At 39.0% G+C, this 24,374-nt stretch overlaps 1 protein-coding gene across 5 annotated transcripts in view; it reads left to right on the top strand.

The window, feature by feature from the left end:
* CADPS2 (calcium dependent secretion activator 2) overlaps positions 1-24,374 on the top strand; it is a 2,822,196-nt gene that overhangs the window by 1,992,369 nt on the left and 805,453 nt on the right. For 3 of the 5 annotated variants that reach the window (XM_069629098.1, XM_069629095.1, XM_069629094.1), the window contains 2 exons: positions 10,421-10,562; positions 12,190-12,309. In XM_069629098.1, the coding sequence (XP_069485199.1) occupies positions 10,421-10,562; positions 12,190-12,309 (262 nt within the window). The remainder of the gene's footprint in view (positions 1-10,420; positions 10,563-12,189; positions 12,310-24,374) is intronic. The other 2 variants (XM_069629097.1, XM_069629096.1) reach the window with 1 other exon arrangement.

Here is a 24,374-nt window from a genome sequence, read left to right as displayed (position 1 = left end):
TTTTTGAGTTTGATTTTTTGTGGAAAAACTGAGTTCCAAACAGGTTTGCACGTAATCAAAGGTGGTGGTGGGACAAAAGTTGAGACCCAACAACAGGAGATGCAACTGTGAACCAGTCAAGATATGCATAGACCAATTAATCAACTGTGTGTTCTTCATGAGATTCACTTCTTGGATTTGGCCCCAGAGCATGTTTCCCTGATCTGTGGGTCTTCGTTTGAGTCATTTCCCATGTTGACCTCAGCAAGTTTTCCTCCTGCTGGCATGTTGCGACCTCGGCCTCTGGTGCGACCCCTGCCCTGTTTTTGATATTTTTCCATCTTGACACAGGAGCCACATCTGCTCTTACAAATTCAGCCTAACAGTAGGGTCATCATTTTCAGAATTTGATACCTGCAATTCCAATGACGTAGTGCCCACTTCCTTGCACTGAGATCGAAGCTGCTCTAACTTGGAGGTTTTTGTGTAAGGTGTCAAAACGTTTGGCAAAAGTGAACACCTTGCCTACTTCATAATCCACTTTGTCGCTTATACATTGCCTGGGTTCCGACTGTTTTATTTCCTCTTCATAAATCACCAGATTGCCATCAATTTTGGAAGAAAATCTATTGCCATCTTCAGTGGCAGGAATAGCCTTTAGATCAGTTTCCACTGCTTCAATGGGTTTCAAGACAGCAGCATGATTGTGCTTGGCATATTTGATCAGAATGGTCAAAAAATGCCCTGAACATTCCTTGCTGGCAACATCCCATTCTTCAAGCATTGCCGGATCTTGATCCTCAAATGAGGGGGTGATCATGATGCGCAGTCCCCTAGGCACTTGTCCAATGTCGAGATAATTCTGTAGGGAATGTTCCTTCCATCATTTAGAAATGTCTTTCTTACGAAGTTTTTCATTTTCTCTAAGTAATGTCAATTCCCTGTTGATTGCTAGATCAGACTATCAATAAAAATGCTAGATGCCTGCAAAACATTTTGCTGCTCATTAACAATGGTTTGCGCCTGTAACAGCAGAGCTGCTTACCTAGTGTCTTGCATGCTGTGTGAACTTTGTGAAGTGCTAAAGAGAAAAATATAAACACCAATGACCTGACCGGCTAAACCAAGTTACATAACAAAGCAGCTGTGGGAAGTCTGGTGAGGAGAACAATCAATACATAATACCAAATAAGTATAAACGAGACGCCTGGAAAACTAACTGCACCTACCCGAATTGTGCAAAACGCGAATCCTGTATCGCTCTTCAGTGCATTTGGTGCACCGCTCTTTAAAAATCATAAGCTCATTAAAGTATTTTCACAGAAATAGTTAATACTGGGCTGGGATATAAAGATGTCCATAGCACAGCCTAATGAAGATTTGTCTTCACAATATGTGTTCTGTGAATGCCATAGATAACTAATAAGGAATGGGAAATGAGAGAGCGTTTAATTGTGTCATTTCTACACTCATACCCACCCATATAAATGATGCAAATATAAATCCCATGTAGTCCCCTCCCTCTTCATTTACATAGTACAAAAAAATGGAAAGACCCAAAAAGATTGACTATAAAAGACTGAATGGGACATTTGGTTGAATTTTGGCAAAATTAAAATTTCAGACCGCTGCACCCTTGTTCACCACAATGTCAGCAGGAGTTGCGGGGGTGTCCCCTGCACCTGTTTGCATAAATTTGAAAAAAAAATGAATAAAAAACAACCCTGCTGTGCCGGTTCCCGATCAGGTGAATGGGAACAGGCGTTGCAGTGATGCACCCACCCCCTTACTTACCCATCGGCGTTACACTCCGCTGTGGGCGAGTCGGCAGCACACAGCGGAGTGTACCGCCGATGGGTAAGTAAGGGGGTGGGTGGGATCGGGTTATCCAAAACGGCTGTAGGAGGAAATACCGAATGGTATTTTTGAACAAATATCATTCGGTCATTTCTTCCTCAGTCTTTTCGGATACGGACAATTCACCCAAATTCCAGAAAAATAATCTTGTGCCAGTGGGACTTACTCTGTGGGGAGGGGTATTGATACATTTTTAATACGATCTGAAAACCATTATCCACAGTTGGAGGCGTGAACCAAAATTCTGTGCATTCTGAATCGAAACATAGCTTACCTAACTCGAAACTTGCATAATTCTAATGCAAGCATATTTTAAACTGCACACACGTCAGGAGCCCACAGCACCACATTTACATGAGAAGTATGAAACAGTTATTTGATTCTAGTATTTAGTGGTGTTATTAAGGAAAGTCAAATTCTTTGTATCATTTGTAAATTTAACCTCATGTAATCTGAACATGTTTTGATGTAATGCAAGTGTTGATATATCGGCTAGGAAGCAGTATTGTTAGAATTAGAATGACTATTGTAATTTAGAATTTAATAATTGATTATGTAAATAAGTGTTGTATGTGAAAAACAGTAAGATTCAGGCAGGTTATTTTTCTTTTTGTGGGTAAACTGCCTGTGATTGTGTAACATTGTAGTGACGTCTCCTGCCTAAAACTAGGGATCACCTTTGCCTTGATTTCACCTTTAATTTATTTATTTAAATAGAGTTTTGATCTAACCTGTATCTGTCCCAGAATTGTGGGGTGGGACTGTATAACTAGCGGGCATTTGATCAATGGGTTCCATGTGTTAATATCCCCGCAAAAATATTGCCATTCAAAAATATCGCCATATTTTTGCAGCAATATTAAGGCATGGAACCTGTGGGGGACACTCCCACGACCCCCATATTATTTTTAAGGGAGCGGGGGACACCCCCGCAAACCCCGCTCCCAATAACCCCAAATATTATCCCCACTAAAAATATTGCCTATGGCCGTTCCCGACGACCATATATACGGTGATATTTTTGGTGGGGAAAATATTCCCTGATACTGATCAATGTGCCCACTTGATGTAATAGTCATACATTAATAAAAATATATCTTATAATATACACATTTTTCGAGCCCAGAAGGAACTATTTCCAGAGCTTGTTCATACTGGAAGCTCAGAGAGTGACCATAGTGCACTCTTATAGGAGAAACCGGTTAGTGCAGATTGAACTGCAGTAACAACTTCTGAAGGGAGACCTGTGATCTTGCTCCTCACAGGAGAGAGGAATGCATGCACCACTGTGAGCATGCTGTTGCTAAACCCTGTGCAGGTAACTCATGAAAATTCCACTTGTTGCTAGAGAGAGATAAACCTGTAGAGCATGGATATGCAACCAAGGGTCTATCATGTAGACCTGCAGATGTTAAACAACACACCTACACACATTTCACACGTCCCACCACATAGATATCAATGTAACTTAAAAATGTATTGTCATGACACAAAATTATTCTAGTAAACTCTCTGCATGTGGTAATCTTCCTTATCCCTGTGCCTTCTATTTTTGCCAAGGCCCTTTAAAAGTCTATTGTTCTGGTGCCTATCAGTGGGACTTTAAGACGTATACCAGACTTTGCTGTTAGCCTTTAATATAATTGTTTAATTTTTTTGTAAAAGCAAATGCCTGTTTATATAGCAAAATTAACTGTTACAGTTAATAATGGAGGACCATTGTTAACATGACCTTATGGATGGGGAGGATCAAGCACTTCGTTTCTGTGTCTTATCATTTCCCATATGAGGGTTCTAACCTCTGACCAACCATGCTCTGTAAATCACGCATGTCTGAGATAATTTGAATGTACTTTAACCAAACATACCAGCCTCACGCTCCTGTTTGCATAATTACTATGCCCCACATGGAAATGTAAAGAGACTTTCTTATGCGGGGAGCTGTAAATTTAGCGGAGTTGACTGCAGCTTTTTTTATGCTTGCCCATTACCGGGGACAGCATATGTGGGAGGGGTCAGACGAGTAGTTGTTTTTCATACCTGAGCTACTACCAAATTACACATATTGCTTCAGCTGTGCAATGGAGTTTTTTTTTTAGATGAATTGGAAAGCTTGTGCTTGAACAAATACTATTTAGGGGAAGTGTATGGCAGATTAACAAAATGACAAATAATGTTTAGTGAGAGCTTTTATACTCGAGATTCTTCTAAATATATAATGTCACTATCTGATGAAGAAGTTTCTTTGCTAAAATATTTTGTGTATATGGACTCAAATGAGCACTATGAAATACGGAGTTAACCTCATCATCCGACATTCCGATAACAGAGGTGGATGATGCATGTCAAGTATCACTGGATCCAGATGAACAAGATGACATAATGGATAATTACTAATTTAATAAACCCAGTATTCTTAAAGAGCACCTCGAGGAAGACATTTTCAACTTGGAACTTACCCAAAATACAAGAATAAAAATAAAAGGAGCTTTGACTGTTTACCCAAATGTAATACCAATGTGAATCAAAATAAAAAAAGGAAAACAGATGGTAAAAATAAATCCAAGTGTTTAATGGCAAATGTTAGTATCAAGTCTCCTACCAAGCATAATGACGCTTACTGTTAGCTGATGATATGGATGTGAACTTTGTATTAAAAGAGAATGGAAATAGTAGAAGAAAAACCAAATGTAACAGACGATTCTGTAATAAGTCCCATGTCAATTTGCCAAGGAAAATGAAAATCTATTGTCAATATGGGGCTTGAATAAAAGAAGCTCAGAATCCAAAGGATCGGAGCACAAGAGGCAGGTGGAAAATGGAAATAGTTGTATGGACATGTGTGAAAGGTCCAGGATTGGACCTTTTTTAGACCTGGAGGTCACTCAAGATTCTTATGCAATGGAAATTAATTTGCTAAGCAAATATATTAACTATTTGAGACAAATGAGTAATTAAAACAATACTGTGAATAAGCTCTTTGGTGAAACTAGTGGTAGGCTGCTACCAGACACCAAGAACCCTGTACAATATAAGGGTGTTATGGGTTTGACTAAGTGTAAGAGGAATATTGTCAAGTCAATAGTAATTTTTTAGGAACTTTTATCTTAGAGTACCAACTAATTGAATAGATCACTAATTTTAGCAACATTTCAATCAATTCCCATATAGCGCATGATGAATTCTAAAGATTTTAGACTGTGCAAACATGAATAGGATGAACATTAATTTCACTTCTCCCATGGTAACTAGATCATTATGGCTAAATCTTGAAAGACGAGGCATCATTGGTTTTGATGCAATGACTGCACTCTGCCTGGGAAAGTAAAGTTACCATTGTGGATTGTTGCTATTGAGTTGTAATACAGTGGTTTGATTCGCAATGACTACCAGAAGTGTTGTTAAGTTTACAATTGTTCCTAATACTTCTAATCATTTCTGGCACATTTTATCTTGGAATTTGAAGAGGAGTAGCCAACTCTTGGGATATCAGTAGATTATTTATTGACTATGCTCCCATGCCATTTTAGTTTCAAGAGTCTTGGTTCACTAAGCCTCTGTATATGGATGGGTACAAAGATTACAATAAATGGGCCATTACAGGAGATAGGCAGACGAAGAGAGGTTCTTTTGGTGGAATAGACACCTCCTTTAAATCATGTGGGTTCATGAAAGCGTTAACCAGCAACAATATAAGGGCAGAACCCAGTTACACATCTAGACCTCAGGACTAATCACAAACGTCTACTCTTCTCAAGTGACATGAGAGAGGATTGCAATTTAAAATTTGAAACTGGGTCATTGAGACATGGACTGAACTTACCCTGGGCTCACTAATCTTCTGTGGAGACAAACATAATGCTAAATGTCCTGAACAGTTACCGGGTAAAGAGTTATATGACCATCCCCTAAATGTGATTACGGAAGATTTATTACAACAGAAGTGTGTAACAAGGGGGTTGTTTCTGGGTGGAATTTATTTCAGAGTGGGGCAGGATTGTTGAATGGTAAAGTTAAGGACGTTATCCCCAGGAAATATACTACACAAGAAGATGGAGCTAAATCCATATTAGATTACTATATTGCAGATGCAAGTCATTTTGTTTAATTAGAACATTAACGTTAATTAGTAATTCTGCAAGTGATCACACATACTTGTTTGTGTTTGCCCAGTGTGTATGACCTCAGATAGCAGCATCCACCAACTTGAAAGGGTTGCGATCAGTGAGTCTGCTTCTAGAATTATTTGGTCAGATAAAAACATCTGGACCTTTGCCAGATTCATGTTCAAGTGATTCAATCAAAGGATATTGATGTATATTGTGGAAATGTAGAAGATTATGTGCCTTTAATTAAGACTTTCACATGTGATTTTATCGGTAGGATGCATGGATCTGTAAAGGGAAAAGGCAACGCAGACTAAAGATAGGTTGGCTAGGGCGGGAGCTCTAATGAGGGTGGAATATAATAAGGTAAAGAAAAAACAACAACCATACAAGAATTTGATGATATCTTACAAACTTAGTCACAAGATTGAACAATTTCAATGTATGGTTAATGTTGTAACTAGGAAAGATTAGCAACTTTGGGCATTGATTCATATTTGCCAGGGACGGAAATGGGGGAAAAAAGATTTCAATTTTTGAGGATGCCTGGAAGTCTCATGCAACAAATTTATTCTGAGCTCCTTCTTGTCAAGCTAGTAAGGCTAGGCAGCGAGAACCATTAGCAGTAAAGACTAGAGTGGGTATAAACCTGGACAACATTTTTGACATTATCAAACGTATGAAAAGATCTGGGACACCTGGCCCTGATGGCTTTGCCAATATTGCAATCTGTGAACAGTCTACACTTTGGGCGTCGTTATTTAGACCTTTATTCCAGAATATTGTACAGACAGGAAATATTCCCTCATGCTGGTAAGAGGCCTTATTGGTTTCAAAACGGCAATCACTATGACTTCAGGATAATAGAATTACTTGATGCAATCTGTAAAATCATTGCATCAGTAATATTAAAGAGTTTAAAAATGTGAAAGGCAAGTAGCAACATCTTGACACAGGTACAAATTGGTTTTAGGGAAAACAGTACTGTAACTCATCTATTAATCCTTCATTATTTAATAAAATTGCTATGTTGAAGGATCGTCCACCCTAGTTGATTTTATAGCAGCTTTCGACATGGTCTGCCACGGGTGCTTATGGAGATAAATGTGAGACTTACTACTTGAATAAATGAAAGCGCTTTGTGAGTTAGAACAGATTGTAATGGTGGTCTGAGTAGTGATCTAAAGCCAGGGACATTTTCTTGCACCTTTTATCTTTACCTGGCTAACCTTAACTTGATGTTAAACACCGTTAAATCCATTGCACCTAAAATAGGGTCAACTCATATTACATGACCAGTTTATGCAGATGATCTTGCTCTTTAAGATCATATGGAATTAGAACTGCAAAATATTTTAACTGCATTGGCAGATCGTGGTTGAAAGTCCGAGATCCAAATGTTCGAGGGAGAAAAGACTGAAGATTATTTTTCCGAAATAACGTTCAGTATTTTCTCTCCTGAACATTTAGAACTTTGCCACCACCACACCCCCACCGACATCCCCACCCCCCTACTTATCTTATGGCTGCTGACTCACAGTGTCCCTGCAACGCCTGTTCCCTTTCACTTCCGTGATCGGGAACCGGCATCGCAGGGACCTTTTTTTTTCTTTTCAGGACAGCTGTGGGGGACACCCTCGCAATCCCTGCTCATAATATAGTGAGCAAGGGTGTGGAGGACACCCCCGCAGCCCTCCTTTTTTCTTTCTTTTTTTTGGGGGCTTTTTCAGAATCGGCTGCAGGGGATACTCCTGCAACCCCTGCTCACAATATAGTGAGCAAGGGTGCGGGGGACACCCCTGCAGCCTCCAGCACCATATCTGTGATCTCGTTAAACATTTCGCCCGTTTGAAATTTTCCAACGGCCGAAATTTAGCCAAATCACACATTCAGTCACTTTTTATCAGTCATTTGGGGCGTTTCCTGCATTGGCAGCAGCACCTTTAAAAAATCATTTGAAAATGAATATATGCAAAAATAAGATTGTTTTTCACTTAGTGTAGGACTTGGATATTGGGACATGAAATTCTAGAGGTGGTCAATGACTTTAAATATTTGGGCCTACAGATTAACAATAGAGTAATTGAATCCTTTACTATACGAATGAGGGATAAAAAAAAAGTGTGGTGTTTGGGAGAAACCTAAAGGGCACTATGTAGGAAATGTAGGTGTTTTTCCTTAATTTCTCTTAGAACTTTGTACAAACAAAAGTTAAAACCACCAATTACTTACAGACTGGAGATTTTTGCTACAAACCTGGGCCAGCAATTCAATAAGATGAAATGTAACTTCTTGAGATCCTGTCTCGGTGTCCTGAAGAATACCCATAGGTCCCTGCTGAGGTGTGAAATGACCTTGACCTCATTGAATAAAGAAACCATCATAATTAATGATTGAAACATATGATTAGTGAGACTTTGAAGGGGGTCAGAAGAAGCGAATAATGAATATGTGCATTTTAGAAAATCTAATGAAGCTTTCTTCAATTAAATTGAATTTAGTATTAAGGAGGTAAGTTCCTTAGGAATGATTAATTAGGATTGCAAAGGTAAATCCAGAACATGGGATCGAAAGAAAGAAAATGGAGATTCTAGCTGCTAAAAGAATGAACATTGAAAAATTCCCATATATGCAACACTATGTACACTATTTTCCAGATGGATTGATGCAACGTACGTTGCTCAAATTGAGACTGAATCAACTAGAAAGGAGGTTTTGGGCCCAAGAATAACCATTGATAGTTTTAACAGAACATGTAGATAGATTGTGTAAGAACGCTGAGATAATTGAGAGATTTACGCATTTCTTTCTTTACTGCCCGACATTAGATAATATTAGAACGGACCGCTTTAGGGTATTTGTTGTTGAGTTAGAAGCCAAAACTCAGAAACATTACTAGGCTCGATGTATGAATGGTAGAGAAATTAGTCTTAACCTATCAGTGGTGAAATATTGTAATCGAGTTGAAAGGCTGTTGGTTAGTCCAGAATTCTAGATAGAACTTATACTATTTTTAGATGAAAACAATGTTGAATTTAAATTAATTATTCTTTTTCTATTTTGATTTGTATTCTTATATATATATATATATATATATATATATATATATATATATATATATATATATATATATATATATATAATCCCTTATTAAACTTGCTTTTAGTGTATAAGGTTTGTCTATTTTAAACCATGGATGCACTTTACATTTTTTTTTAAATGGTTTTCGCCTATTTGCTCCTTCATTTTAAAATCTGTTAAAAGAGCATTGGTTGACTGGAGGGGACTGAACTAAAGAAATCATTCAAATTATTCTGAATTTAGGATGTTTTTGAATTTACGATAATGTGTCCTACATTCTCAAACAGTTTTACTAGGCCTTCATTGATTGTCTGAATATGTGTGCCAGTATTTAAGCGCAAAACATAATGTATAGTACTTGTTTGACCTTATACAGGAAGACCCAGTTCGTTTTTGCTTGGGAAAGAATATTTGGAATTCTCCCATATTGAGACCTTATTAATAAACTGTAAATGAAAACATAATATTAAGAGCATTGTTGAGACTATATTACACACTGTATTCAAATGAAGTGACTTAAGACTGAAAGTTCCATTAAATATTTGTGGAAGAATGAAAGCCTATAATGCTGTTGTCACTCAGCTGCAGCCAAACGTGGTGGGATATAGCTTGGCAGTAGAAATTGCCATCTGTTCAAAAGTGGTTACGTTTACTGCTTGCCTTGCCCCCCCTCCGAAATGGCTGGTGACACAAAGGAGAAATCAGAGTATACCTACCAACAGCTGCAATTGCAGGGGAGTCATCTCAGTCTCAGACCCACTGTTGATTAAATAAAACATTTTTTAAAATGGAGAGCATCACTGATGTAGCTCAACCCCTGCACTCACCAAGCATGTGTTCTAACCTTGAGGTAACCAATGCCCTTGCTATGAGAATGACCTTTGTGCTGTTGTGCCTGAGAATGGCGCACCTGTGTGTACTGTGGACAGGAATGCACGTTCAAGTGCTTTGATCCCTGTTGAATGACAAGGAGACAGCTATTGGTTACTGGACAGTTTCCCAAGGCTTTATCACAAGGAGATGCTTGAAGCTAAATAGTAGAGATGTGTGTCGAGAGAAAAGACTGTTTTGAATGAAAAACAAGAGTGGTGTGTTCAAACACCAGTCTAAAGTGTAGTACTTTTGTAAACAGTCTTAACAAACATGCATGTTACATATGTCATGTGTCATACTACACACATAAAATGTTTCCAAAGAAAATGTCAGATATGTAGGATTTGCAAATGCATGTCTGTCAGCAGTCATTTGGGGCACCAATTAATTAGCGATACTTGTACTTTCTCTGAGAAATTGTGTTTTAAGGTATAATTCAAATATCGCAAACAACTGGGTGCAGGATTTAATTTTGTTGAAATTATAATGGTTATAACATGTGTCTCTTTGTTTTATGATCAAAGCTCTCTTATGCAATGGAAGATTTCATAAACACCTGCAAGCATCTTTTGTTCCCTTGGTCATCCGCTACATTGACTTAATGGAATCCTCAATTGCACAGTCCATACATCGAGGATTTGAGCAGGAGAACTGGCAACCTGTCAAGTAAGTACTCAATAAACAGAATACAGAGCTAGCAAATGAAAACAAATAGTCACTCTCTGTGAAGAATTCAGTAGTAAATGTTCCTTATTGTCATCGCTTTACTTTTACGAAGAAATATTAGAAAACAGCCAAGCCAAAGGGAAGATATGATTGTGACCTTTACGTCTGGTCTGCGATGTTCAGTTTGATATTATTTCTGCAGAAAGGATGAGCTCACATCCTTTCATTTATACAAGTCTGTTAATAGATACCTTAAATAATAGCCATAATTTGTATATTTTGATGAGCATCCTCCTTTGTTCTGCATTTCATCATAGCCCCATGATAAGGTCTACAATGTGTTTGCTGTAGTTGGTAGATGAAGTCATTGCATTTCGTGCCTTGAATTATTAGGAGGACTGGACATCAAGCCATTACTTGTTATGCATGTTAAGTGAGTTTTGATCTCTGTTAATATATTTTGCCAAATTATAACATTTGTAATGATTGAATGGCCATGCCCAAATGTATTCAGTGGTTTGTTTTGTTTGTTTACAAGGTAAGATTTCCCAGTAACATGTAATAGTTTCTTTCTAATAAGTGTTTTTGCTACATTTTTGAATAGTGGCAAATAAATTACATGTAACAGATGTGACTTCAAAAGGTTAAAGAACGGTTACAAAGGGAATTAATTTTTGAAAGTTTGTTTAAAGTAAAGGTAAAGACATGTAACATTTAGTTTCTCCAGTTCAATTAAAGAAATGGTTCAGGGACAACCAAAGCATAAGGGCAAGATGTGTCAATGCCAAATATGTGTACTTTTTGTGTAAAGTTGTTAGAATATATAGGATTGTGAAATATTACAAGTGAAATGTAGAAAACGACAACTAGGATTGATAAAAGGAAATGAGACCTAGTTGATGAAAATGGCAAGATAACGCATGTATGGGATGTTTGAGGGTTATAGGTCAAAGGATAGAAATGCAATAGGGTCGAGTCAAAAGGACCAAAAACAAAAAGGTCCATTTTTAAAAAAAAAAATTTGGGGGGGGGCCCAAACCCCCGTTTTTGGTGTCAAAACCACTTTTATTTTACCTATACGGAAACCCCCAAAAAATATACATTAAAAAAAAGGCATTCAACCTTTTTTTCGGTCCTTTTGACTCGACCCTATTGTGTTCTTTCCTTTTGTTTTAGATCCTTTGACTGGACACCATTTTTGAGTAAGAGCAAAAGCACTATATACTGATCCACGACTACTTAGTGGGCAGTGAAGAGGAAACAAAGGACATGTTTAGACCCTTTGACCAACATGTCGATTCTGAGGACCTGTAACATCAATTATACTGCTCTGGTGGGAGTTTGGTGGAAGTTAGAGCTCTTTCAAAGTTCTAGTCCCTGCATTATGCAAACAGCATTGCTCTCTTCCCCGATTGTTGTGAAATGGTTCTTGTTAAGGTAATGCAATAATGTAGCACCAATCTAAGAGGAGCAGTCTTTGTACAGTTCTATACTAAAAGACTGGGCAGGGATTCCAAATCTGAAACTAGACCTAGTTATGTTTTATTCTTATAAAAATGATTTGTTTTCTTTTTCACTTGCGCAAGACTAATTTTATTATGTACTTAAATTGTCTGTTTTTTCACAGGAGCATCACCAACAACCTTCCCACTGTCCCCCTACCAAAAGTTCCAAGTCTTGCTCTTAATCTTCCACAGATACCTAAATTTTCCACACCATCCTGGATTGCGTCCTTATATGATTCCACGTGTGTATTCTGTTTCTTGGTGTGCATGTGTGATTGGCATGGCCCAATTGGAGGCCTTCTCGTATATGTGGCTTGTACCGTGTTTGTAGTCATTAGTGATATACTGCATAGTCAGGTTTTCTACATACATTTGGATGGGAGCTTCTGGTGAAGTGTTGGATCAATTTTCAACCATGAATTACCACAATCGACCCTAATAAGATCTGATTGTGATTTACATGATCATCACACACTTTCAAATCTCAAGCCATATGGGCCGAAGCTATTTATTTAATTAATTTTATGTTGTGTCAATGCTAGTAACATTGCACTAACACAGGCATACCAAACCGTGGACCCAATATTATATAAAGCGCAATTGAATTGTAGTTGTCTTATGGCATGTTGCACCCAGCATTTAAAATATCCTTGATAACCTGGCTATGCGAGGGGTTTTGCTACTCAGTTTGTGTATGTTCTTCTGCCTAGCACAATTTGCTCAAGCATTTTAATTTTACATGCATGTTTTACTGTTTGACCAATATTCATTATTGGTATATCAAAGAGCATCAATTCCATGTTAAACATATGTACAAAGTAGTTTACTCTTAAGGAGGCTAATTCATATTGCATGTTGCCATGTATCCCTAACTGAATCCTGTTTTAATTGGTCATACAATATTATGAATTACAAAAATGTTTTTATCAAAGTTCGAAATGACTTAAAATGTGTTCAACATATTGTAGGTATGTTTGCAGTGCACAATTGAGTGGCTGCCTTTGGCAAATGGTTTCTGATTCTATTTACTACGTGAATATAGTATACACTTTGTGTATAACTATAGTATACACATAGTGTATACTATAGAATGCACATTTTCTCCTGAATAACAAAGCAATTGCCACTGATATATCACATGATGATGATGTTCCATCATGCCAGAGGTGCAACTACAGATTAAGTTACTTAGAAGAAAGCCCCGTACCATAAACTCTCTTTTAGGTTATTTGACCCTGCTCCAAAGTAATACACAAGTTCATCTTGGGAGGATTTGAAAAGCAGAACTGGTTAAGTCTTAGGGAGTTACTTGTGGTCTGGCAGTTGTAGCCGGCATAGGACGTGCACCTACTGAGGCATTACGTATTGTTGCAACTACTACAGACTGTTAATGTACATTTTACCATCCTTTACAGAGTAGTCCTCTGTAGTTGCTTTGATTTTGCAAAGTGCACTATTACCCCCTTAGTGATCACTTGGCCCTGGAGTAGAACAAAATAAAATGGCACAATGGCAAATAATATAGTTTTTAAAAAAAAAGAAGTAGCAAAATGGAGACTGCACTCATTTCCTCATAGAGAACACCAAATACATCTTCAAAATAGAAAAACATTTTCAATGCAATCTTGTCACAGGAATGTTTGCAAAGTTGAAAACAGGTACCCCCCAGTGCCTGAATGAAAGACCAAACATAAATGTATGGATGTGCACATCCAGAACTCAACTGCACACTGTATTAACCAATGGCAACAATATGGCATCAAAAAGACTTAAAACAATTAGTTAAATGTTTCTGTTGTTGAATTGTATCCGCAATACATCATCAGAAAATAGAAAATAAAATGTATTCATTAACATTACAAAATTATAATGAAAATGAACAACAAAATGATACACACAGCCAGTTTCAAGAAGACCAATATGATTATCAAAGACTAGTAAAACAGCGTATTACCTATTGAACACCTAAATGCAAATATAGTTAAAAGCATTAAGTCCACATTCTGAGATCCCACATGGATATGCTTAAATGGATACCTTTTGAGCCAATCTCGGCCAAGAGTATGGGTATGGGCACCAGGTCTGTGTGGAAGGCAAGTGTGCATAACTGACCCCTCTGTAGAAGTGTCCAGGAGGATGAGAGGATTCAATCAGGGAAAAACATTTGGATGCACCAGCGGCCTAGCTACATTGCCCATGGATGCAACTAACTACAGTCTTATCTGCATGGATGATACTGGCAAATGTGGTCTCACTAAACCTATCAGGGAGTTTCCTACCTAGTCTAAGGTCTAAATGCGTTACTCCTAACATTAAAAAAACTGGCCCTCACACTAAACAACAACACATTCAAAGTAAAACAAAAACAACATGAACAAATGAATAACACACAACCAGTGATTTGGATTACCTTCACCTGTTCTGGTTAGATCCTTCCCCAGGATTGTTCAAAGTCAATTGTTTCAAATGTTCAAAGAGAAAAAAGAAAGCCATGAACCAGATCTTATAAGTGCCAAAGGAAATACAAGTTCATCAAACAGAAATCCACTGGTAACAGTTCTTCAGCTTTCTATTGAAAAGGTCTCCTTCCACTTCCAGGCAAGAAAACAGCACCAATGGTAATCCTGGCTATTCTCTTTCCAGGATTGTTTTGCAGTAGTTAAAAGAATACAAGAACAACCTCTGCTGCAACAACTCTCCATGTACTTATGACCTCTGCAGTGTCTTTGGTATAATTGTCAGGATGCTTCTTCATAGGGTGTTGCTTTCCTCTTAACAACCCCCCTTCTACCACTGATACTGTGGGATCAGACTCCTTTGTTGCTACTACTTTAGCCACCTTTAGTGCAACATTTACTGACAGTATTATACACAAACAAGGTTCTGGTAACTCTGCTTCAACTTGGCACTTTATAATTGTTGGCAATTTACAGACGCTTCGACCTCCACAGGTAGGCAAGACATTTTTCTTTCCTATACTACAAGAAAGGGCAGCCTCTTTGCCTCTTCTTTCTGTCTTAATGCCACCAGTATAACCTGATTCTGCTTTCAGACTTCCTTTCTCTCAACTTCAACAGTCTCAGCATAACTGATTGTTGACTTAATCTTTGTACAAGAACCCAGCCTCCTTCCCTAGCTTGATTCACTCGTTTGTGGTTCCAGTAGCTACCCTGAAGCTGTGTTGCCACTCTTCCAGCTTTGAATAACAATGTCACACTTGTATCAGAGGACACTGGACCTTTAACAACTTTAACAACCTCAGAACATAGTTGGATAGATTTCAATAGGGCTGGTTTCACAATAGAAAGGATTCGTCTATTGGCTTGGGTAATGCGTTTTCTTCAATTTGATAACTTCTACATTTATAGAATACTTCTGGATGTTAGAAGGATCAATTGTCAAAAGACATTCAATTTTAGGTACACCCAACCACTCTTTAAGGAAGATCTTTCACTTTAAAGAGCTGTAAGAAATTGTATTCCCCTAATTAACACAGAGTTATACTCTGTTTTAAGTCGGGAACTACAATTATCCACACGCAACCTCTCCTTGATGTGATAAGTCTTCTAACATTTTGTGAAAGTCAGCTTTACAATTTCCGAGTGGTTTACGAAAACGTTCCCCTTCCTAATTGGAGACACGCAACCACTCTGATAACATTAAATAGTTTACAATAGAAAAGGAGAAAGCTTTTCTTTATATGTGAGCACTCTGGCTTGTGTTAGACATGCCTGTGATACATTTCCATTGTCAGCAGGACTCTTTATAATGACCAACAACTTTTACTCACTCTCACTCTGAGGCCCCGATTCTTAAATTGGCGCAGTGAACGTGCTAAAGAGCACGATTCACTGCGCCAAATCAGGACGCCCAGGCAACACCACTATTCTCAAGTGGGCCTGGGCGTCCTCGTAGTGCACGGCAGTGCACTGTCAGCATTGCACCTGTTTATTGGCTCAACGGGCACAATCCTGAAATCTCAGCAGCATTTTTGGAAAATAACGACATATTCGTTATTTTACAAAACTGCTGCTGAGAACACAGGTGTATATAAACAATTTCATATACACCATAGTATGCAGCTTCAAAGTTGCAGGATACAACGTTGAAGCTGCTTACTGTGGTGTAAATGATAGTGTTCATATACGCACGTGTGATGCTTCTGAACACTTTCATATACACCAATGTAAGCAGCTTCAACGTTGCGGGATACAATGTTGAAGTTGCTTACTTTGTTGTATATGAAAGTGTGCATATACACCCTGCACTACAACAAGGCTTATTATGGCACTCCTCCACAATACCGGCACCGAAATGGTACTGTATATGTGCGCCACTTTAGCGCACATTTAAAAGTGGAGGAGTGCCACAAGAACACCTGTCTTAAGTGGCAAGTTAAGAATGTGGCGGTTGCTAGGTTAGTTTCCCACCCATCCTAGCAACCGCCACATATATTCCAACAGTGGCGCATTCATACCAACTTCAGAAGAATACGCTACCTTCAGAATAGGTCTTAAGTACTGAAAAGGTTGTTAACGCTTTTAACAACCTTTTTGGTACTTAAGACCCAGTTTAAAATCGGGCCCTGACTCAGGGTAATTTAGAGATGGTAACAATTTCCAGCCAGGTTTTTAAATTGAACCTGAACACAGAGCTTCACTCAACGGCTCCAGGAACACTGTGGTTGTTGGCTGCTTCCACTTCCCGACTTCTTCTCCTTCTGCTACTACATTAAGCACTTTTGGGACACTCTGCAGCACAGGTGTTTCGGATCTGGCCTTAGCCAGGGAAGTCTCCTTTACCCCTCTGTACCTTGGCTTGCTTCTGCACACGTGCCACGGGTTGTAGCATAATCACGCCTCTGCAATTACAGCCAATAGGTGCACCTGGGAAGACCTTCAATCTCAGCACGTCCTGCTGAGTGCAGCCACAGCACGACCGGGTTTGTGAACACATGACTCTCTCAGAACTTGCAGGTGAAATCTGTTTTCCTCTTGTCCCGGCATCCCTTAAGTGAACACACTTCCTTGCGAACTGCCAGCCTCGTGCTCTTCTCCTTCTGCTACTACTGCCAGACGTCCGGCGCCTGCTCCAGCTCCATCTATGTACCCCCTCTTGCTGCAGCCTTTTATGCCTCTTAGATGAGGCAATTGATTTCAGATGCTTAGTTAATGTTAGTTGTCTGACCTTGACAAAGCCTGTTAGGACCACTGGTCTGATTTTTGCTTCTACATGCTTCTCCGCACTCTTCTTCGTCTCAGTCCCTATGGGATTCTGGGACATGTAGTTATTTTGAGAAACGTTGGCTTTTTCTACTTCTGGTATACTTTTAAGGGTAGATTTAATTCCCTTACTATTTTTAAGAGGGATTATGGAATTCATTCTTTTTAGAGAAAGATGATGTAGAGAAGGCAACATTTCTGCCATTCCTTATGGCGTACCTTTGGTATTGAGGAGGGTGTTTGTTTTTAGGGATACAAAAGATTTGTTCTTTTGTTATAACATTTTGTTGGATTACCACCTTAGAATGTACCATCTCAGTTTTACTGGGAGGTTAAGAGGTGTTAAAATGACAATAAGTCATAACCTCTTCTGGCATGGTATTAAGAGTATCCCTTTTAGAGGAAGAATACTGTGTCTCATCCTACGGAATCTCCTCACTACCCTGGGCCCTGCCCCCAACCAGGTGATCCTTCCTCAGTACACCACCCCCAGGGTTGGGATCAGGAAGCGTCTGCCCTCCCCTTGCCACCTGGCAGCAGACTTTTGGCAGGGTTTTAGTGAGGGATCTGCAGGATTCTCCACAGGCCTTGGCAGGAGACATCATGGTGGTAGGCAAGTTGCTAAGGTGACACAACAGAATTGCATAAAACAATAATACATGTTCTACCTTGGGAAGCACATATTATTTAATCATGAGCTTATTTTGAAGCTTATTCCATAGAACTGCAATGTAACATAAGCATCCAATTTACTATATAAAACTCTTTATTATCAGGATAATCCAAACACTACATATGTAAGAGAATCAATTATCGTGAAATATCATGATACACAAGTTGTTCATACCATGCAAATATGGGAAATGTGATGCATTGAGGGAACTCGTCTCTTCTCCCCAAGGCAGGACCCTTTCCTGTGAGGCTAGGGAGGTGAGGCTGCTCTGCAATACTCTCCCTAGGTGTAGATGCATGTGGGAACTCCCAGGGAGAGATTCTCCATTAGGGGGCAAGGACTCATGTTTCCGGGAGGAACTCCTTCAAGAGGTACATACTACAGCCTACATGGGATGCTACAGAACACCAGATTTCATAAAGACCAAGACTGGGACGAAGAAGCTACAATAACAAATGCTGGGAAATATCCATACTGTGATGAGGAAACCATAATACCAGGAACTCTGAATTATCTATATTGTGACAAGGAAGTCATGATACCAGAAACTATGGACCACCCACACTGGGATGAGCAGAATCAGAGCAGATATTATTATTCAAAAGAAAAAGGACATATCAATTTACAATCCAAGAGCCTATCGCAGAATAGGTGGTGGAACTTTGTTGAGAGACGAGCAAGAGGTGGCGGAAGACAGAAGAACACTCTCGTGTCAGCAGTGAAAAGCCCTGAGCTGCGTGACGCGAACCAGAGAGAGAGAGACCCATAAACCAGCTGGGGAATTCCCCAAGCTGTGTTCAACGAACCAGAGAGAGGGAGATGTCGGAGCCCACAAGTTTCAAACTCGTACAGCGTTACGCTGAAGCAAGGGCAAGCACAGAGCCCAAGAAAACCAGGGAGCCAGAGCTCATCTGAAGGTGGTGGCGAGACCGGGGATAGGAATCCTTGGTGGGACAAGTGTCCAGTCAATGTCACTGATACCACTGACAACTGAAACTGACAGTCGGGACTGTCGAACGCTGAACAACCACATTACTCTGAAGAAATGGGAAACTACGATGAGAGAGACACCAAAGCAGGAGATACTCTGGAATTCTGTTAATCTAATGAGGGTTTGCAACAAAGGAGGCTCCCACTGATATTCTACTACCACCAGGAAGGTAATGGTGAGAATGGGAGCCTGGGCAAGACCCCAAAGAATCATTATTGCAACTTGTTAAATCGTCCCAGTACAAAAACTGAAATAGAGTTGAATTGGAGGAAAAGGGAGCCCAAGTATAATAATTGTGTAAAACGACTGTTGAATGGTTAAATGCCAAAAGAAAAGTACAAGAGGTAGTTACCCTGGGAAAAGGGGAAGATAACTCGACATCCTGTACAAAGTAAAAATAAGTTTGAAGAGGAAGCAAGACATGGAAAAGAGCATAGAGAAAATTGCCATTTGAATCACACATTGCATCAAGTATACCAACAAGCTATAAAAGCACATGTTAAGAATCACAGAAAAGAAACAAGGATTAATAAGAGACTCCCCAGAGGGCTAAAACCTGAGGAGAAAAATAAAGAGTTTAATGAAAACGGTCATAAGAGAATATTGACAAGCCAGATATGTTATGTTATTGGGCATTTGTGTAGCACCTTTTACCATTGGTAGGATTCCAAAGCCCTGTGGGTTGAACGTCCTCAGGGTCCGCAGTCCATGTCAGTGGAAAGAGTAATGTAGTAAAACGTGTTTGGGTGCACTCAGTATGTGTGAAGCCAGTGTGCAATAGGCAGTGTCTAGCTGCATACAAGTGCTAAGAGTATTGCAGTGGATGTGTGAGGTCAGTCGAATGTGTGCAGCAAGACCATTGGATTTTGGTATCTGCATTTTGGTGGTGCTGGTGGGAATGAGCTAGACTGATTTTGAGGGGTATAGCTGTGTTCTAAAGACTGTTGAGGTGGACATTGAGGTGTGTTTGCATGTGTGCAGGTAGGCTGAATTAATCGAGGGGTGTAGGTGAATTCTATTGTTTGATGGTGCAGAGGAGAGAGTTAGCATAGTGGTGTGTTTGAGTGTGTGCTTTTCAGAAGGACCTTGTTCCTGTTGAGATTCCAGTGCCTGTATCTCCTTTGGGTTCGGGCTGTTAGGATAAGGTCCTGCCTGTATCTTGTTGGTTCAAATTGCTTAGGCGAAGACTGATGTTTGGTGACAGGCAAATGTGTCCCAAGACTCATGTTGTTACTGTGTTAAAAGACTGGTACTAGAAGTACCCTGAGAGGAGTGCCATCGGTTTCAAGAATCATTTTCAAGAGACTATTTTTGAATCACCTACTGCTAAACTGGTACTAGGAGTATTTAAGTTAGTTTTTGCATAGTGGTAGGGTCAGTGAGAGGGTGGTTTGTTGGGACAGTGGACTTATTTTGTTTGGACAATGCTGACTGATTATCGGGCATCCTAGCTAATTACATAGGCGGGGAATGCCCTTAGTGATAGTAAATGATATCCCTTTTATTTTAATAAAATACTTAATACAGTGCCACCAATAAGTCTGTCTTTCTTCTGACCTGCCACAGAATTCACAGTTAGAATTTTAGATTTAGGTTCTTAATTGTTCGACTCATTTTCTTGCCAGTCAGTATTATTGTATAAAGCCTTGAAAGCCGGTACCAAAAAATACAATCTATATAAGGGAAAAAAACTCTCTATAAATTCCAATGTGCATTGAGTAAGCTTAGAATTGGTGACAGACAATATGGTGTGACTGTGGTTCCATTTAGGACGAGCGTTACTTGGTTACGCTCCACCACAATGAGTACCTTCAAATTGGTGGTTTCACTTCTGGGTGATTTTCAGCAGCAATGCTAGCCTCACCGAGTTGTTTGTATACACGGAGAACGGAGGAGGAGGATTGATTGTATATACCCTTAATGTTCAATTTGCAGTTATTTCGGACCGGACTGAAAGTTGCACTGTGAATGTATTCTTATGAATGCTTGTTTGCCAACGTCCATATTTATCTATTTAGATCTATCTAAAACTTCTCAGGTACATGACTGCCACCTTTTGTGTGAGTGTTGATTGTATGGGCATTAGACCGAGACACATTATTGGATGGATTGGACTAGGGCAAGCTGACTCCTTTACCTTGGAATGTGCTACTGACCCGTTGATGCTTTGTGCGACCTGTGAGGTATAGATTATTTAGTTTTTTAAATTTTATGGGACGGCTGCGTGCAGTTATTTTAGCTTCCTCAATGCACATTGGAATTTACAGAGAGTTCTTTCCTTTATATTGATTGTATTTTTTGGTGCAGGCTTCCAAGGCTTTTTCTGTATTTTCCCACTAGTTATTTATTAGGTTTAATGAGTACACCGTTATCTGATATTTGTCATTCACGATTCAGCATGGCTGTCATGAGGTGGTTGTTTTATTAAGGGCGCTATGGGTGCATAGATTTTTTCGTTCTCTTTATTATGTTTGTACCATTGCTTTTTTAATAGAATTTTATTTTGAATGCGTTCTTGCTTTCTTTTGGTGTTTCACTCCTCTACCTGATCTGCGGTATGGATCACACGCAGAGGTTATCTCCTGTCTCCAGATTAACAGAGGATTAGTGATTTACTTTTCTCCTGTTTGTGCGACTACTATGGACGGTGTGAAATCTAACTGGTGATTCAAGTAGGACTTCGAGGTAGTTAAAATTGTATTGTATTTATCTTTGGTGATGTGGTTGCATTAGAGATGCTGCTGTTTTAAGGATATAATGAAATATTTTAAAATAATGACTTTATTCTTGATAATAATTGGATGTATTTTCATAATTTGTTGCTTTAGGTATTTGAGGGTATTTCCCTGATGATGGGACACAAGGTCCCGAAGTGCATAGGATTTTGTACAGTAGCTTGAAACCCTCATTTCTTTTTGAAATAATTTGTATACACACCAATTGACTGACTTATTTTCACATCAACAACTGGAGTTCTATGAATGTGACAATGACTGTTTCATTTTATGACCTGTTTGAGCTAAGCAGAGGAACTGAATTGTGTGCTTTGCTGATGTCAAGATTGTATTTTTTGTTGATGTTTGTAAATGATTTATATGACAGTAGGATCTTAATAATGTACGAGGCTTAGACCTGATACTGAGACAATAGGTGGCTTTGTTATTTTCTTTTATGTATACAATATGTTGGATTGAATTGAAGTTTGGTTCAGAATATTATTTGTGTAAATAATTTGAGAGTAGCGGAAAACTAAGATCACACGCATTGAGTGAGTGCTGGGAGTGCTCAGAGCTGTGCCAGTCCAGACATTAGCATTACATTGTTTCTTCGAGGGTTTGGGAGCCAACCCTTCTATTACTTCTAGCACCACATAGAGAATTGTTTTTTGTTATAGATAGTTTTTGTTAGCGATTAGTTTCGAAATATCATAATTGGTTTAAAATGTAGTGCAGTCCCCATTAAGGTACAAGCTGGACATAAACAATGATGCATTTTTTGAGAGGTGGGAATACCACTTAGAACACCATACAATGTTATTTGATTGCAATTTGGGTTTTGAACTACTTTGTTGAACTCTCTCCTGCAAATAACCTTGACAGGCTGGTTATTAAAAATATGTACTACAGCAACCTGTTTTAATTACCCAATCTAATGTCAGTGCACATTAAAACTAGTATACAGCAAACTGTCTAAAAATCATCCACAGGGTACCTCAAATTTCGAAATGAGATTTGGGTAGGTTTGCGGGCACACACAGATTTTATTTCCAGACCAAAGCCGCCTCCATCTTTGTTAAGAGCCATACATCTACACGGAAAATCGACAGAGGTTCGGGCAGGGTTGGGTTGTTTCTTGGCCAAAAACACATACACAAAGTAGCTTCAAAGGGAACCAAAGTCAAAGTAAATGGGAGGGTATGAGGCTAAATGGAGGTTTAGCAAGATAAAATGCCATGCACATCTGTGAATGTTATCCAGACAGAACAACATACTAAACTCTGCAGAAATATATTTTAGTAGCTTACTGCACCTGATGCAGAGACCGATATGAAACCTCAAGGATGAAGGTTTGAATCTGGGTAAGATCGACTCAGCCTTCCATCCTTCTGAAGTTGATAAAATTATTAAAGCTGAAGTGGGCAATTTTAAGATTTCATGTCAGAACCGAAGAGTCAGTCAACTGTCATGTTTGCCTGGATCTGCTTTTCATCATTCAGAGCGTGATATATCTAATATTATTGATGTTTATAGTATTACAAAATTAATAATGGACATGGACCACTGAAAAGCCTATAGGGCTTGGGAATAGTCCGCCATGTGATAGCTGTGCATGAAGCTTTACCCTGCTGAGTTTGCTTCCATGAGGCCCACTGAAGGTCATTATTTACAATAGACTGTGCCCATACCTACAAGTCATCAACCTCACAAAGGCCAGTAGGTGTCGGTTGCATGCCACAAATTCATTAATACATTGAGGGGCTGATTAACGAATGGGGATTTGCGGGCGAATGGCGCACAAATCCCCGTTTTTCAGCGCAATTAATCCATGAATCATCCCCTGAGTTGGGTAGTCTTGAAATGGCATTTTTTATTTTCAAAATATATATTTTATTCAATATTAAACAACAACAGTAGCAAAACAGAAAAGGAAGAAAACAAATCAAACAGTAGACAACGGAATTAGCACAAGATTGTGATGACAGAGTTCATTACAGTGGAAGAATGGATATTAAAAGGTGAAATTTAGTATGCAGCTCATTCATAGTAATATTCTGATAGGGAGGCGATAGTACCTGGCTGAGGAAAACCACATAAAATGTTTGTACAGCAAGTATTTCCCCGAAGGATAATGTTTTTGTCATGTGAAAAGAAAGTTACCTTTGTTTTTTATGTTCAAGAAAGCGCTGGGTGCAAACCGTTGCTTAGACACTGGACCTAGATCATCGTAAATATCTGTTACCCCACATCATGATTTAGAGCCACAAAGTAAGCATTTTAAGTGTGTTTTGGCCAGTTTACAGTATATGCACATGGAATTACTTTATTCTGTACTGTTGGCGAGTAGTAACCATTGAGATGTGAAGGAGTTTCACTGTACTGTACATTAAGCAAAGGCCAAGTTAATGAAATGCCCATACAGGAAGAAATGGACATTGAGGTATCCTTGCATTTTATGTTTCATATCACCCTTTTTCCTTTTTTTGCTGCTCTCTCTCTCCATTCCTACAACTCTCTGTTCAGTCACCATGCAAAGTTCAGTAAATCCAAGTGAGAGTTAGTGAAAAGTCACCATCCCGAGATGGCTTTCAAGTTTCATTTTTAATGAATAATTTATGGGTCAATGTGAAGAAGGTGCCTTTCGCCACTGTTCCCCATCACACTTTATTTTGACTCCTTGAACCATAAAAGTGCACCGGTTTTA

Source organism: Ambystoma mexicanum, chromosome 12, assembly GCF_040938575.1.
Source record: "Ambystoma mexicanum isolate Mex_15411 chromosome 12, UKY_AmexF1_1, whole genome shotgun sequence".
NCBI classification, from domain to species: domain Eukaryota; kingdom Metazoa; phylum Chordata; class Amphibia; order Caudata; family Ambystomatidae; genus Ambystoma; species Ambystoma mexicanum.
Note: the sequence above shows the minus strand (reverse complement) of the source record. Positions and strands in the feature narration are given on the sequence as shown.